The 17624-nt window shown below is 46.9% G+C and overlaps 1 protein-coding gene across 2 annotated transcripts in view; it reads right to left on the bottom strand.

Annotated features, from left to right (window-relative positions):
• Positions 1-10695: 10695 nt before the first annotated feature.
• pcbp4 (poly(rC) binding protein 4) overlaps positions 10696-17624 on the bottom strand; it is a 77744-nt gene continuing 70815 nt past the window's right edge. Inside the window, exon 14 of one of the 2 annotated variants that reach the window (XM_072381364.1) lies at positions 10696-12759. In XM_072381364.1, the coding sequence (XP_072237465.1) occupies positions 12342-12759 (418 nt within the window). In that variant the 3' untranslated portion in view covers positions 10696-12341. Of the gene's footprint in view, positions 13069-17624 lie in introns of both variants that reach the window. The other variant, XM_072381365.1, reaches the window with a different exon arrangement.

Below are 17624 nucleotides of genomic sequence, written 5' to 3' on the forward strand. Positions count from 1 at the left end.
CTCCAGTCTTTACTGCTGCTCCAGCCCCAGCTTTCATCCCTCCTCTGTAAGTCGGAGTGATGGATAAGGCTTGTGATGGCCTTTGGAGCACCTTCCCCTCTGGGACTGTTGTTTCTTTGAGCCTCTGGCCCCCAGAGTTGAGTCGGCTGGATGAATAAAGCACAGACGGACACTGTGTGTGTTTTACTGGACTAATGTGGAAGTTTTGTGTTGTTTGCAGAGATAAAAATGAGCCTTTTTCACACTGCAGACTGAGTTTGGTGACACAGCTTTTCATTTGTACCTGAAGGCAGCGCTCGGCCTCCTCATCGACCTGTGAATGTTGCTGGCAGCGATCGTCCTTCTGGTCTAATTGTCAAACAGCTCTGTTAACTTTCTACTTTGCACAGAGTAAAACGACCAGACGCTGAATGTTGGACTGTTTCAGGCTCAGAAATGAGTTCTGATGCTGGAGAAATCCGGTTCTTATTCAGGGTTCCTGATATTTGGAGGAGCTCCCTCTGCTTTATGGATCCAATAATTCCTTCACAGATAATTTGATCAATTCATGAGCAAAATAAGTTTATTAGATTAGATTTAGGGCCTAAAATCAGACCTAAAAATAACATTTATTTATTCCCCCAAAGGACCTTTTGTTGCCTGAACTACGGAAGCCCGGAGGGAGTTAAAGAGAAAACTCATTTCCTTTAAAAATTAATCGATAGAATTGTTTTTTCCCTTAAAGTGAGTTAATGCACATATTTACTCACTGGTTTTCATGGGCAGCAGCTGGTGGATCCGTGCTTTAGTTCTGATCTACGTGAATCTTTCCTTTAACCGACTCAGACTGCAGGAATCCTTCTGCTCCTGACTGGTGATGCCTTCACTGTCTCCACAGCAGAGGACTGAGCTTTGCATCATTTTACACCATAAAAAGGCAGAAAATCAGCTGTTTTACAAAGAATTCAGCGTCCATTAAGGGGTAGAAATGTTTCCTTTCATCAGGCTGTCAGCTGGGTGCTAATGTGATTTATTCTAATTATCAGTAAGTTACAGCAGACGTTTTATAACTGAGCAGAAGTAATGAAACGGCTGATTTCCACTTCACCCTGACAGCGTGCACGAGCTCGTGCACGGTGTGAGCTCGTGCACGGTGTGAGCTCGTGCACGCTGTGAGCTCGTGCACGCTGTGAGCTCGTGCACGGTGTGAGCTCGTGCACGGACGGGACATCTTTATTTGTTGTTTAACACACAGATTGGAGCTGATATCCGTGGAACTGGAGTCTGTTTGTTGGTGGGATTGTGTTTGAAGAGGAGGCAGCAGACGAGCCGCTCATTTTACTAAAGACCATGTTGGTGTCTGTGAGGCGAAGGCAGCCAGCCGTCCCGTGCATGTGTGCGTGCATGTGTGTGTGCGCTGGATCAGCTCTAAGCTCTACTCAGACCTACTTTCATCTCAGGCTGGCTGTGTTCAGAGAGAATTTCAGCCATCGTGGAGTGTGTTTGTGTTGTTATGAGTGTGTTTGTGTTGTTATGAGTGTGTTTGTGTTGTTATGAGTGTGTTTGTGTTGTTATGAGTGTGTTTGTGTTGTTATGAGTGTGTTTGTGTTGTTATGAGTGCAGTCCTGTGAGAAGTAAATTAATCCCTGTTTAATGTACCGGCCTCCCTGGGTGTTGGAGGTTCAGGAGGAGCAGCCAGATCTTCACCCTCATCCCTTGATAAAGGAGCATCTTTGTTTCAGTCGTCCTCCTGCAGCAACACATTACAGCCATGAGATGGCAGTAAAGCACCAGCTGTTTGCAAACTGCCTTCAAAGAGACGACCCAGTCTACATGTGCATGTGGACTTGGAGAAGACTTTTGGCCGTGTTCCCCTGAGGGATTCTCTGGGGAACAGAGTCGCTGCTATGAGCCGTTCATTCTCTGTATGACAGTCAGAGCTGTGTCCACCATCTGGGTCCAAAGCGGTTCTGGTTCACGGTGTTGGACTCCACCAGGGCTGCCGGTCCTGTTTGTGGTTTTCATGGACAGGATCCGGAGGTGCAGTCGGGGGGAGGAGGGCGTCTGGTTTGGGAACCTCAGGGTGCATCTTTTTGCAGATGATGTGGTTCTGTTGGCTTCTTCCAGCCACGACCTTCAGCTGCTCTGGAGCGGCTCACAGATCTGAGGCCATGGTTCTGAACCAGAAACAGGTGGAGTGCTCCCCCCGGGTCGGGGTAGAGCCTCAACCCAGTGTTTGGTTTGTTCCTTCTGGGCTGCCGTAGTAATATGGAGCTTCTCCTCTTGTTCTGTTGTTGGCCAACACTCAGTTCTGCTCTGTTACTGTGAGGTGAGTAATTTTAGAGATGGAAAACTGAGGAATGTTGCTCTCCACTAAGTTACTGGTCAGGGAATGATGACACGTCCGAATCAGGGTCTGAATCCGCTCCTGATGTAAAGCTGTGAGAATGAATTTGGCTTTAGTGTCGATGAGTAAACGGGGAAAGAAGGTCTGATGTCTGCTTCAGGCTCAACAGGAGGAGGAGCTAAAGGTTTGAAAGAACAGCTCCAGGGAGCAGGCTCGGTCCAGAGTTCAGTTTTCTCTTCCTGTTGTTTCAGAGTTATAAAACTCAGTTTTCACTAAAGGCTCACTTTGGCACGGTGGTATAGTGGTCAGCACCGTCACCTCACAGGATCCAGGTTCGATTCCCGGCTGGTTCTGTCTGTGTGGAGGCTGCATGTTCTCAAAGTCTATCTGGGCTGATGTGAACAAAGCAGCCAAACCAAGTCTGCTTCACTGGGTCTCGGTCCCACTTATTTATGGGGTTGTGTGGTTATTTCTTATATGAGCATATTTGCTGATTTATTCTTTAATTTAATTTGAACTTAATCTTGATTGTGACTTTGTGAGTCTGCATGTTCTCCCCGTGTGTTCGTGGGTTCTCTCCGGGTTCTCCGGGTTCTTCCCACCATCCAAAAACATGCTGTTGGGTTACCTGGTGACTCTAAAATCCTCCTTAGAGTGTCTCGTTTGTCTCTGTGTGGCCCTGTGATGCCGACCTGTCCAGGTGACCCCGCCCCTCGCCCTGGGATAGGCTCCACCCCCCGCGACCCGACCCTTGTGTAGAAAATGGATGGACGGGCTCACTTTGGCGTGCGGCCCCCAGTATGCGTCTGTGAGCCAACGACCATCATGTCAGCCTGTGACCCATCAAGCTCAGCCCCAGAGGGCACGATAACGTCCTTCAGTCGGGGGGCAACAGCCGCCAAAGTTCAGCCTCGTCAGGCTGCAACCGTCGAGTTGTTTTAGGGCAGATGGTGGGAGGGATCAGATCAGTTAACCTGCTTCAGATCAGTTAACCTGCTTCAGATCAGTTAACCTGCTTCAGATCAGATCAGTTAACCTGCTTCAGATCAGATCAGTTAACCTGCTTCAGATCAGTTAACCTGCTTCAGATCAGATCAGTTAACCTGCTTCAGATCAGATCAGTTAACCAGCTTCAGATCAGATCAGTTAACCAGCATCAGATCAGTTAACCAGCTTCAGATCAGATCAGTTAACCTGCTTCAGATCAGTTAACCTGCTTCAGATCAGATCAGTTAACCAGCTTCAGATCAGTTAACCAGCTTCAGATCAGATCAGTTAACCAGCTTCAGATCAGTTAACCAGCTTCAGATCAGATCAGTTAACCAGCTTCAGATCAGTTAACCTGCTTCAGATCAGATCAGTTAACCTGCTTCAGATCAGATCAGTTAACCTGCTTCAGATCAGTTAACCTGCTTCAGATCAGTTAACCAGCTTCAGATCAAATCAGTTAACCTGCTTCAGATCAGTTAACCTGCTTCAGATCAGATCAGTTAACCAGCTTCAGATCAGTTAACCAGCTTCAGATCAGATCAGTTAACCTGCTTCAGATCAGATCAGTTAACCTGCTTCAGATCAGTTAACCTGCTTCAGATCAGATCAGTTAACCTGCTTCAGATCAGATCAGTTAACCTGCTTCAGATCAGTTAACCTGCTTCAGATCAGTTAACCAGCTTCAGATCAAATCAGTTAACCTGCTTCAGATCAGTTAACCTGCTTCAGATCAGATCAGTTAACCAGCTTCAGATCAGATCAGTTAACCAGCTTCAGATCAGTTAACCAGCTTCAGATCAGATCAGTTAACCAGCTTCAGATCAGTTAACCTGCTTCAGATCAGATCAGTTAACCAGCTTCAGATCAGTTAACCAGCTTCAGATCAGATCAGTTAACCAGCTTCAGATCAGTTAACCTGCTTCAGATCAGATCAGTTAACCTGCTTCAGATCAGATCAGTTAACCTGCTTCAGATCAGTTAACCAGCTTCAGATCAGATCAGTTAACCAGCTTCAGATCAGTTAACCAGCTTCAGATCAGATCAGTTAACCAGCTTCAGATCAGATCAGTTAACCAGCTTCAGATCAGTTAACCAGCTTCAGATCAGTTAACCAGCTTCAGATCAGATCAGTTAACCAGCTTCAGATCAGATCAGTTAACCTGCTTCAGATCAGTTAACCTGCTTCAGATCAGTTAACCAGCTTCAGATCAAATCAGTTAACCAGCTTCAGATCAGTTAACCTGCTTCAGATCAGATCAGTTAACCAGCTTCAGATCAGTTAACCTGCTTCAGATCAGATCAGTTAACCTGCTTCAGATCAGTTAACCAGCTTCAGATCAAATCAGTTAACCTGCTTCAGATCAGTTAACCTGCTTCAGATCAGATCAGTTAACCAGCTTCAGATCAGTTAACCAGCTTCAGATCAGATCAGTTAACCAGCTTCAGATCAGTTAACCTGCTTCAGATCAGATCAGTTAACCTGCTTCAGATCAGTTAACCAGCTTCAGATCAGATCAGTTAACCAGCTTCAGATCAGTTAACCTGCTTCAGATCAGATCAGTTAACCTGCTTCAGATCAGTTAACCTGCTTCAGATCAGATCAGTTAACCTGCTTCAGATCAGTTAACCAGCTTCAGATCAGATCAGTTAACCAGCTTCAGATCAGATCAGTTAACCAGCTTCAGATCAGTTAACCTGCTTCAGATCAGTTAACCTGCTTCAGATCAGTTAACCAGCTTCAGATCAAATCAGTTAACCTGCTTCAGATCAGTTAACCTGCTTCAGATCAGATCAGTTAACCAGCTTCAGATCAGTTAACCTGCTTCAGATCAGATCAGTTAACCTGCTTCAGATCAGTTAACCAGCTTCAGATCAAATCAGTTAACCTGCTTCAGATCAGTTAACCTGCTTCAGATCAGATCAGTTAACCAGCTTCAGATCAGTTAACCAGCTTCAGATCAGATCAGTTAACCAGCTTCAGATCAGTTAACCTGCTTCAGATCAGATCAGTTAACCTGCTTCAGATCAGTTAACCAGCTTCAGATCAGATCAGTTAACCAGCTTCAGATCAGTTAACCTGCTTCAGATCAGATCAGTTAACCTGCTTCAGATCAGTTAACCTGCTTCAGATCAGTTAACCTGCTTCAGATCAGATCAGTTAACCTGCTTCAGATCAGTTAACCTGCTTCAGATCAGATCAGTTAACCTGCTTCAGATCAGTTAACCAGCTTCAGATCAGTTAACCTGCTTCAGATCAGATCAGTTAACCTGCTTCAGATCAGTCTGAGTCTGAACTCGGTTTTATTTGGTTAGCAGTGACTCTTCCTCCTGTTCCATCCTCACGTGTTTTTGATGTCGGCCCACGAGATGAAGCTGTTTAAACCCATTCGATTGACTCGGTGCAGCCTGAGTAAAGTTACGGCTCCTTTCTGTGCTCAGAAATAAGTGCCTGTATGTTAATTACTCTGATTTCTGCTGAAACTGTTGGTGCACGTGTGAATCTGACTGCTACAGACTGTTCTGTGTGCTGGGAACATCCTTTGGGTCACAGAGATGCTGGATGCAGACACCTCCTGGTTCTGGTGGATTCCACCCAGTTTTCCTGCCAGCCGCCAGGCTGCAGCATCCCAGCCTTATGACTTAAAACATGTTTCTGTTTCTGCTTTTATTCATTTTATTCACGCTGTTTTACATCACCGGAGCTCTGAAATGTTGCCTCAGGATCAAAGATTTGGGTGAAAGCAAAAGATTCAGATCATGGATGAGGAGCAACTTCAGCTTGAATCTCTGCTCATACTTAGTGGTTCTTACTGAAGACGGAGGTCATAGTTCAGGATGGCGTCATCGTGGAGGTTCGGAGAGAAAAGAAACATTTTTGCTTTTGTGTTTCGATGCGTCAGCAGTGATTGGTTCACTTACAGAAACCAGAGGAAGGTATGGACACCTGACAGTTCTGCTTCAGTTTGTTTTCTAACAGCTCCACAGATCCTCTCCTGTTGGTCCTACAGATCATCACCGTAACATTCATCACTGATCCTTTGGCGCTGTGTGACCCGGTCGGTTGAGCTCTCTTAAGGCCATCATCAGACCTTCATGCTGTCTTCATGCTTTCTGATAAATCAGTAAAATCCTCATTATGTTCAGCTGTGGAAACACTAAACTTCTGCTTCTTCTTCTTCTTCTTCAGTGAAGCTACATCTTTGATCTGTTGTTAATCATATTCTATATTTCATACAATCGTGTCTACATCGAGACGCCCGTCAGAACTCAAGTGTCCGCCCTCCTGTTGCGTGCTCCCTGCACTTGGCTTAGTGTGCACGTTTCAGTAAAGCCTTCACCTGTTGTTTGAAGACATTTGGCTGGTTGTTTTCCTACAAAGTGCCCGTTTACATGAGATTATCCAATAACTATCTGAAATGACACCATGTTTATGGCCGTTTCCGGCTGCTTTGGCCGATGTTCTCCTGATCAGAAACTAAACAGAAAGCAAGTGGACGGTTTATTTCAGTGTAAATTTATTAGACATGGCATGGATGGAAAGAACAGACCCACAAACACATCAGGCAGTTACACAGAGAGCAGGCTCTCCATCCTCACAGGGAAGCAGAAAGGAAACAGGAGGACCTCATCCTCGGCAGAGAATACCTCATCGTAATGGCGTTTTCATGTTCAAGTGCAATACAATATTCCTAACTGCGGTTGGTTCTGAGTGATCGTGTTCATGTTGCGCTGCGTCCGCACAGCTGGGAAAGTGTCTGTGTTTGAAACCTGCATTCGGTGTCCAGCTCTGAGTCCTGAAACACATCCACCCTGAAGAGCTTCTCTGTAGCTGTGAATGAGGGAAGTCTGTTACTCTTAAGGTTCCCTGAATGTGAGGTTCAACATGGCTTAGGTTAGTCAGGCTAAGTTCTGTTTGCTCCCAGCTTTTCTGTGAGTGTTGCTGTTGGCATCTTAGCAGGATTATGCTGCAGCCCCAGAGTCTAAACTTTAGTTATTCATGGATGAGTCCTCGAAGGGAAGCAGTCGACCTGCAGCAGACTGGTCAGAGCGCTTTGTTTGGAGAATCAGGGAGGAGGAAGTTAAGCTAACAGCGACTCACCACCGGTTATTTCTACACTCTGGTACTTTTGGATCAGACTTTGTCCCTAAATTCTCAGCCTCTGTGGGAGACTCATTTCTTTAAGGAGTCTTCAGGAATAGTTCTCCAGGCTTCTTGAAGGACATCCCAAAGCTCTTCTTTGGATGTGGGCTGCCTTTAACTTTGCTAAGTTGTCTGTTCTGTGTCGACACAACACTGGTTCATCCCTTGAGTTAGGAGCCTTTTTTCTGCCTGAATGGGTCAAAGCTCAGAGTTAAGTGGCTGAACAAAGAAAAAACCTCTGAAAATGCTCAGGAACAAGGACTGAAGATGAGGGAAAAAGCAGAAAATGTCCAAAGAAAAACTGTGAAAGAGCTTCAGAAAGCTGCAGAACTGCTGATCAGGACTCTGGGTCAGGACTCTGGATCAGGACTCTGGGTCAGGACTCTGGGTCAGGACTCTGGGTCAGGACTTGATAATGTGTAAAAATAACTGGGCTCTGTCATCTTCTTGTTTCCCTGTAACATTAACTTTGAATAAATCGGTCATTTTTTCATTCAGAGAACTGTTTAGATTTGTTTCTAAGTCACCGTTTCAGAGGATAATTGTAATAAATCAGCTTCAGAGTTTCTCAGATCTACCTGGATGATACTTGTTGAAGTTCTCTCTACAAACGGTCTTCAGGGCAGATGTGTCGGAGCTACTGCAGCTGCACAGCTGGAAGCCCGGGAGCCTGGTGAGCCCGGCAGGACTCTCAGAGCGGAACCGCAGAGATGTTTTTGCATAGACGTCAGTTCAAGTCAGACTCATGCAAGTGGAGGAAGGACACGATGAAACGAAGAGAAACAAGCGGTGAGTAAAGGATGATTAAACACGGTGTCATCAGACGTTAGAAAAATAAGTGAGCGTGTTAAATATACCACTTCATCATCGTTAAAAACAAAGAACAGAGAATTCTACGCATCACAACTCAAGGTAAATATGAACGTATCTGTTAGTGTTTTGCTGTCATGTAGCTACTCATCCGGCTCTGTTTAGTATTGCTTTTAGTTCAGGCCGAGGCCTGTGTGTGTGAGTATTTACACGAGTGTTAGTGAGGCCAAGCAAACATGCAGCATCGGTCTCTGACACAGTGACATCAGTTCAGACAGAACAACGCTGCTGTCACCCAGAGGAGGAACTCATCCACAGAACTACCACCAGTAGATGAGCAGTTTGCTGCCGTCCCAGACCGAAGACGACAGAGTCGGGAGGAAATCGCAGTCCTTCACCTGATGGAGGTTCGTTAGGAACAGTCTGAAGACGATGGACCGAAGCCAGAACGTTCTGCATGTTCTAACTGGTTTATGTACCGGTACCAGATCGGGATCAGCTCTCTGGGATCAGCTGAGACCTCTTCAGTCGCCTGTCTGCAGAGCTGCAGCAACACAGTCCACCAGGTGGCGCTAACGCACCTGTAAGCTGGTTTCTGACTGCCAGGAAAACCAAAAGGAAGAATAAAAATACAAGGAGCTCCCAGCAGAGAACCTGGGAACCATGAAGTTAACCCAAAAGGTTCATCAGAGACACGGAAACGGTTCGGATTCAGTAAAAATAATGAGCAACAGATTCAAACTTTGGCCGAATCAGAGCAGTTATCTGCTCCGGTTCCTGCTGAGAGGCGGTTCTGAAGCAGTTTGACTCAGAACCAGCACATATTGTCGTGGTTTTAAACGTCTTCTGTTCACCTTGGATGGATTTCTCCCATAATGCTTTGCGTTCGGCTGGTTCTACTTCTATTTTAATTCTGTGGATGCAGAAAGTGGAGAAGCAGGTCAGAAATGAGCGTGCACGTCCTCGGTCAGTGTGTGTGTGTGTGTGTGTTGGGTTAAAGTCCAGTTGGAGCTCACAACAGAACCTGATATCAGCATCAGTGGTTCAGTGACTTTTTTTCTTTGTTCACACTTAAAAAACAGACTAAACTTCAGTTTTACAGCATTTACCTGCAGTCATATTGGAAAAAGAATTGTTCTAAACCTGCAAATGTAATACTCCTTTTTAATAAGTTAAAAAATAATTTAACACATTTCAAATGAGTATTATGAACATAAACAGACAGTTAACACAAGAAGACTTCAAACCTGTTGCTTTAAAAAACAAAACTTTACAAGAAATACTGAAAGAAAAACCAACCAGACGAAGTCTTTCACAAGTCGACATCTTTGTATACAAAAGCCGAGTCGTTCAGCTCAGTGTTAGTGACCGGAGATATAAACTCTGAGGGAATAATATCAATAACAGTTAATAAATATGCGAGTATACAATACGATAAGGAGCAGGACACGGACGAGAAGAGGAAAAGTTTCTATGGCTTTTACAGGCTGTGTGGCCCAGAGAACCTCCAACATCAGCCACTACGAACACCCGCCCTCCGGCTCTGACGGGGGCGGAGCCGCGAAAACAACCAGGACAGAGGAACTAAAGGTAGCTGAATGTCTGGGACTGTTGGAAAACTAAACGATGGCCTTAAATACTCTGACCTGCAGATTCTGACTCACAAAATCACTCAAACAAATGAATTTCTCCCTTTATGTCTCTACTTTTAGAATATGTTGAATTTATTCCATCACGGTTCCTCCTCTTTGTTTGGGTTTTTTTTCTTTAAGTCATCGACCAACCGGGACCTGGATGGATGATGTCTTTACCCCCTCTGAGAGGAGGGACCGGGTCATCGACCAACTGGGACCCGGCTGGATGATGTCTTTACCTCCTCTGAGAGGAGGGACTGGGTCATCGACCAACCGGGACCTGGATGGATGATGTCTTTACCCCCTCTGAGAGGAGGGACCGGGTCATCGACCAACTGGGACCCGGCTGGATGATGTCTTTACCTCCTCTGAGAGGAGGGACCGGGTCATCGACCAACTGAGACCCGGCTGGATGATGTCTTTACCTCCTCTGAGAGGAGGGACCGGGTCATCGACCAACTGAGACCCGGCTGGATGATGTCTTTACCCCCTCTGAGGGGAGGGACCGGGTCATCGACCAACCGGGACCTGGCTGAATGATGTCTTTACCTCCTCTGAGGGGAGGGACTGGGTCATCGACCAACCGGGACCTGGCTGGATGATGTCTTTACCTCCTCTGAGGGGAGGGATTGGGTCATCGACCAACTGAGACCCGGCTGGATGATGTCTTTACCTCCTCTGAGAGGAGGGACCGGGTCATCGACCAACTGAGACCCGGCTGGATGATGTCTTTACCTCCTCTGAGAGGAGGGACCGGGTCATCGACCAACTGAGACCCGGCTGGATGATGTCTTTACCCCCTCTGAGGGGAGGGACCGGGTCATCGACCAACCGGGACCTGGCTGGATGATGTCTTTACCTCCTCTGAGGGGAGGGACTGGGTCATCGACCAACCGGGACCTGGCTGGATGATGCCTTTACCCCCTCTGAGGGGAGGGACTGGGTCATCGACCAACCGGGACCTGGCTGGATGATGTCTTTACCCCCTCTGAGGGGAGGGATTGGGTCATCGACCAACCGGGACCCGGCTGGATGATGCCTTTACCTCCTCTGAGGGGAGGGACTGGGTCATCGACCAACCTGGACCCGGCTGGATGATGTCTTTACCCCCTCTGAGGGGAGGGACTGGGTCATCGACCAACCTGGACCCGGTTGGATGATGCCTTTACCTCCTCTGAGGGGAGGGACTGGGTCATCGACCAACCGGGACCTGGCTGGATGATGTCTTTACCCCCTCTGAGGGGAGGGACTGGGTCATCGACCAACCGGGACCTGGCTGGATGATGCCTTTACCCCCTCTGAGAGGAGGGACTGGGTCATCGACCAACCTGGACCCGGCTGGATGATGTCTTTACCCCCTCTGAGGGGAGGGACTGGGTCACGCCGTCATGAGGAAACCAAGAACCAGGGGCAGAAAATATGCTGATCAAGAGGAGCTTAACTGAACATTTTTAATAATCTAACTCACCAGGATACTGAATTGAATGAGAAACCAAATAGTTTGATACTCAGACCCGTTTCTGATTCTGATCTATGAAGCAGTTGGTGGGAACCAAGGTTTTAGCTTCCAAACCTCGGTCCTGGAAAGCTGTTCCCAAACACAAACTTCTATTTTTGAGACATATAATCCAACGTTTAGACGGACCCAGCCCACATCTAACTGCTGGACCTCCACGGGCTCAAAGTCGGGCCAGAAAATTCTGCATGAATGGAACCAGCTGCAGTCGACTCCAAGCTGTTTCCATTGGTTGGTTTCATAGCTTTCTAAGGACTGGACCCGATCTCTGGAGGGCTTTAACTGAGTTTTATTTCTAATCTCTATAATCCGAGACATGAAAGAATCCAGAAGTTTGAGTGAGCAGCAAAATCAGCTTCAGAGATGTTCATACTTATACTACAGGATTACTTATCAGCGTGGGGGGGGCCAGCGACCCTGAGTGGTAACCATTGCAGCCACGAAGTGATTGTCGTATTTTAAACATTTTAGGAAGATGCTGCCGAACTCAGGATCACGAGTGATTAGACTCTCAGAATGTTTTATCCACTTCTTCCTCTGAGGCTTCAAAGCTGTTTAACTGCTGCTGGACAGTACAGATAAAAATCAGAATAACTGAATCCCAAAAGTCAAAGGAGCAGGTGGAAAGTGTTGGAAACTTTGCTTTTACAGTGATCAGCCAGCCTCTAAGGTAAGCTACAGGTTCAGAGGTCCAACTCCACCCGGGTGCCGCCATCCTCTGCACCTCTGGCTGCTTTCACACATTTTTTTGTAGCTGCACGTAAATTCTTTCATGTTCCAATAATCCCACAGTGATTTCTTTTGTCTTTTAGCAATCAGGGAGAAATGATTAAGGGACGGAAGCAGGAAATGACAGAAAATGAAAGGCCCCGCCCATCTGCACACCAGCCCAGGAGCTACCTCAGAAACGCTTCTCCTCCATCACTAGTACGGCGCAAACTTCTGTCTCTCTGGCTTCTTCATGCCGTTGGTGGAGGAGGAGATCTTGGCCGTGTAGGACGCCAGAGCGGCCGCTGCGTGAGCCGGAACCGCCGCAGACGCTGCTGATGAGCTCTGTAACATCGGCGCCCCGATGGCTGCTGCGGCCGCCGCCGCCGCCGCCGCTGCTGAGGCAGGAGGGGTGGACAGTGCCAGGTAGGGGATGGATTTCACTCCCAGAAGGCTGGAGAGGGGGAGGGCGTAGGGGGTGCCCAAGATTTGAGCGTGGGGCAGTGCAGCGCCCATCGCTGCCAGGGAGGAGGAGGAGGCGGAGGCGGGGGGGGCGGGCTGGGTGAAGCTCATGGTCAGGTCAACGGGAGACGGCATGGAGGAGGACTGGGCGGTGGATTTGGCGGTCTCTAAACTGGAGGGAGGAAGGGTGGAGGACAGGGAGGGACGGAGGGTGGAGGGAGGAAGGAGAGGGGTCAGGGAGGGGAGGTTTTGGATGAAGAAGGGTTAGAGGGTTAAATAAAAGACATGTTAAAACTAAAAAGAAAAGTAAACCCAAACAGAAAGCAAACAGGATATTTTGGAGAGTAAAAATGAAAAAACTGACAAACCAAAATCATAAGACAGGTGTGTTTTGCTGGAGGTTGCAACAGATTATTGTAGGGAGTTCGCTGTACGGATGGGGGGTGTGCTGTATAAGTTGGGGTGATGGCTTGGGAGGGGGCTTAGGGAGGAGGAAACAAAACCATTATAGACATATTAGCATGGAATCTGAGATGATGCTGATGCAAAAAACAGGAAAAGGACGCAGTTACTGAGAGAAAATCCCTCCATGTCCAGGTTAGCGTCTGTCATGAGGCCGAGACAAATCAGCAGTTAGGCTCACAGTTTTACTGCATCAAACAAACAATGTGCTGCCATGGCAACAAACATGAGAAACACTTCTTCTTCATGGAAAAGATTCATGTTTCTGTGTAACACGGATTCTACAGCCATGTGGAAAAGAGAGAAGGCCTTGGTAAGGATGGTTAGTTTCACACGTCTGCCTCTTTATTGAGTGAGAACCTGTGTGAGAACCTGTGTGAGAACCTGTGTGAGAACCTGTGAGAACCTGTGAGAACCTGTGTGAGGACCTCTGTGAGAACCTCTGTGAGAACCTCTGTGAGAACCTCTGTGAGAATCTGTGTGAGAACCTGTGTGAGAACCTGTGTGAGAACCTCTGTGAGAACCTCTGTGAGAACCTCTGAGAACCTCTGTGAGAACCTGTGTGAGAACCTTATGTGCTCATTCTATTACTGTTGGAAGCCTGATTCAAAACTTAATTCTTTTTTAAAACTGAGCAACAAAGAGGGATCAGCTCCTAACTTACAGCTAACTGCTAACTTACAGCTAACTGCTAACTCACAGCTAACTGCTAACTCATAGCTAACTGCTAACTTACAGCTACCTGCTAACTTACAGCTAACTGCTAAATTACAGCTACCTGCTAACTTACAGCTAACTGCTAGCTTACAGCTAACTGCTAACTTACAGCTACCTGCTAGCTTACAGCTAACTGCTAACTTACAGATAACTGCTAGCTTACAGCTAACTGCTAACTTACAGATAACTGCTAACTTACAGCTACCTGCTAACTTACAGCTAACTGCTAACTCACAGCTAACTGCTAACTCATAGCTAACTGCTAACTCACAGCTAACTGCTAACTCATAGCTAACTGCTAACTTACAGCTACCTGCTAACTTACAGCTACCTGTTAACTTACAGCTACCTGCTAACTTACAGCTAACTGCTAGCTTACAGCTAACTGCTAACTTACAGCTAACTGCTAGCTTACAGCTAACTGCTAACTTACAGCTACCTGCTAGCTTACAGCTAACTGCTAACTTACAGATAACTGCTAGCTTACAGCTAACTGCTAACTTACAGCTAACTGCTAACCTGTTTCCCTCTGGGATCAGTAACTATCTGTATCTATAGAGCTGGAGTGTTTCTGACTGCAGGAACAGCTTCATTATATCTGTTACTGCATTAAATCACAGCAGCTGTCCAGGTGTGGACGACAGGTGATGCAGGTAAACACAGCGTAACGCTCCACAGCAGCATGACAGCGTGACAGACACGGGTTGCTATATTTATGGCCAAATTATTCAGTACAGAAATACAGATTGTACTTGGCAGGAACTCATCGGTCACATACTATCAGGTCCGTTTGTGAGACTCATGCAACAGAAAATCTGTTTAATCAAGTCTTTCCTCCACTGTCTGTCATCATACCGGCAAGAAATGGACAAACACAAGATGCTCCACCAGGTTATGAAATGACAGAGATGCACTCAGCTGTGACAGATTTTCTCATCTGTCTGCAAAGGATTAAAAAATATAAAGGAGAAGTGTGAATATGCCACGATACTCCGAACTCTCACCTGACATTTCAGTCTGAATGAGGCTGGTGCACATCACTGTTCCCCCTGCTGTCAGCTGCAGGACGGATTCTGAGTGAAATATCAATTTCATCCAGAGTCCAGTCATTCATTTCCATTTTCATGCTGGTGGAGCTGTGTATGAAAGCAGGCTGGTGGCGTTATATTCCTGATTAAATGGAGAGAGGAGGCACTAACGCTACAGATTCAGTTTAGTTTTATCATGCAGGAGGGCTCTTGAGCTGTAATGGTGCTCAACTTAACCTGCAGTGAGATACGACTCTTGGCTGAAGTAGAAGTACGAGCTTTTCACCAGAAGCCTTTTCACACACAGGCGGTTGGAGTGGTAATTGTAATTTTGTCATTAAACTGCTTTATTTATCGTGTCAGCTGCTGGGCTGACGCCTCTTCGGTGTCTGATGGAGGTGGAACAATGACTGTGGTGGCAGACCGGGGGGGTGGTTCCCAATTTTAAGAACGGGACCAGAGAGCGGTCCAACTCCAGGGTGTTGGAGAGGAGGCGCCGACCATTTGTTGAGCCTGGACTCAGAAAGGAGCAGGGTGGTTCTGGAACAGTGGACCAGTTCTTTACCTGCAGAGTTATGTGCTGCGGGAGTCTGGGGTTCCTTTCAGGTTCCTGCTCCATCTTTGTTCCAACCCTCACGTGTGCTCACAGATCTGGGTTCTGACCCAAAGAATGAGGTCGTGGTTTCCTTCAGAGGGGGGCTGGGCTCAGCCTTAGAGATAGAGGGAGGAGCTCCACCATCCGGGGGGAGGAGCTCCACAATATGGAGGAGGAGCTCCACCATCCGAGGGAGGAGCTCCACCATATGGAGGAGGAGCTCCACCATCCGGAGGGAGGAGCTCCACCATCCGGGGGGAGGAGCTCCACTATCCGGGGGGAGGAGCTCCACCATCCGGAGGGAGGAGCTCCACCATCCGGAGGGAGGAGCTCCACCATCCAGGGGGAGGAGCTCCACCATCCGGAGGGAGGAGCTCCACCATATGGAGGAGGAGCTCCACCATCCGGGGGGAGGAGCTCCACCATCCGGAGGGAGGAGCTCCACTATCCGGAGGGAGGAGCTCCACCATCCGGGGGGAGGAGCTCCACCATCCGGGGGGAGGAGCTCCATCATCCGAGGGAGGAGCTCCACCATCCGGGGGGGAGGAGCTCGGAGTAGAGCTGCTGCTCCTCCACATAGAAAGGAGCTGAGGTGGTTCCTCTGTTAGGATGCCTCCTGGGAGGAGGAACCGGGTCAGAACCAGAACCCACTGGAGGGATTATATATCCTATCTGACCTGGGAACACCTCCGGACCCCCAGGAGGAGCTGGGGGGTGTCCCCCCTGAACCCGTTGCCTCTGCGAGCCGACCTCAGATTATGATTGTATTAAAGTTATTGTCTGTATCTAAAGTTCCTTAAGATGACGTTTGTTGTGATTTAGCGCTATATAAATAAACCTAAATGTAATCTGTAATTTTTAAACAACATGAAGAATATCTGAAACATTATTGATCGTCTAATCCAGAACAATAGTTTAACAAATTTAAACCATGTTTTACACTGAATATTCCTTCCATGTTCCTATTTTTGTTTTTGTGTAATATCCCTTTTCTGTGCTTGAGAACATATGTTTGGATGTCTTACAGCAAAACAAAAAAAGGTTCCCTTTGTTTGGGGCATGAAAATGTCTTTCACTGATCTGTTCAGATTCACTGATCTGTTCAGATTCAGTGACCTGTTCAGATTCAGTGACCTGTTCAGATTCACTGATCTGTTCAGATTCACTGACCTGTTCAGATTCAGTGACCTGTTCAGATTCACTGATCTGTTCAGATTCAATGACCTGTTCAGATTCACTGACCTGTTCAGATTCACTGACCTGTTCAGATTCAATGACCTGTTCAGATTCAGTGTTCTGTTCAGATTCACTGACCTGTTCAGATTCAGTGATCTGTTCAGATTCAGTGACCTGTTCAGATTCACTGATCTGTTCAGATTCACTGACCTGTTCAGATTCACTGACCTGTTCAGATTCACTGACCTGTTCAGATTAAGTGTTCTGTTCAGATTCACTGACCTGTTCAGATTCAGTGATCTGTTCAGATTCAGTGACCTGTTCAGATTCACTGATCTGTTCAGATTCACTGACCTGTTCAGATTCAATGACCTGTTCAGATTCAGTGTTCTGTTCAGATTCACTGACCTGTTCAGATTCAGTGATCTGTTCAGATTCAGTGACCTGTTCAGATTCACTGATCTGTTCAGATTCACTGACCTGTTCAGATTCAGTGACCTGTTCAGATTCACTGATCTGTTCAGATTCAATGACCTGTTCAGATTCAGTGATCTGTTCAGATTCAGTGTTCTGTTCAGATTCACTGACCTGTTCAGATTCAGTGATCTGTTCAGATTCAGTGACCTGTTCAGATTCACTGACCTGTTCAGATTCAGTGATCTGTTCAGATTCAGTGACCTGTTCAGATTCACTGATCTGTTCAGATTCACTGACCTGTTCAGATTCACTGACCTGTTCAGATTCACTGACCTGTTCAGATTCAGTGACCTGTTCAGATTCACTGACCTGTTCAGATTCAATGACCTGTTCAGATTCAGTGTTCTGTTCAGATTCACTGACCTGTTCAGATTCAGTGATCTGTTCAGATTCAGTGACCTGTTCAGATTCACTGATCTGTTCAGATTCAGTGACCTGTTCAGATTCAGTGACCTGTTCAGATTCAGTGACCTGTTCAGATTCACTGACCTGTTCAGATTCAATGACCTGTTCAGATTCAGTGACCTGTTCAGATTCACTGACCTGTTCAGATTCAATGACCTGTTCAGATTCAGTGACCTG

Source organism: Leuresthes tenuis, unplaced genomic scaffold, assembly GCF_036924035.1.
Source record: "Leuresthes tenuis unplaced genomic scaffold, fLeuTen1.0.hap1 SCAF_3, whole genome shotgun sequence".
NCBI lineage: Eukaryota > Metazoa > Chordata > Actinopteri > Atheriniformes > Atherinopsidae > Leuresthes > Leuresthes tenuis.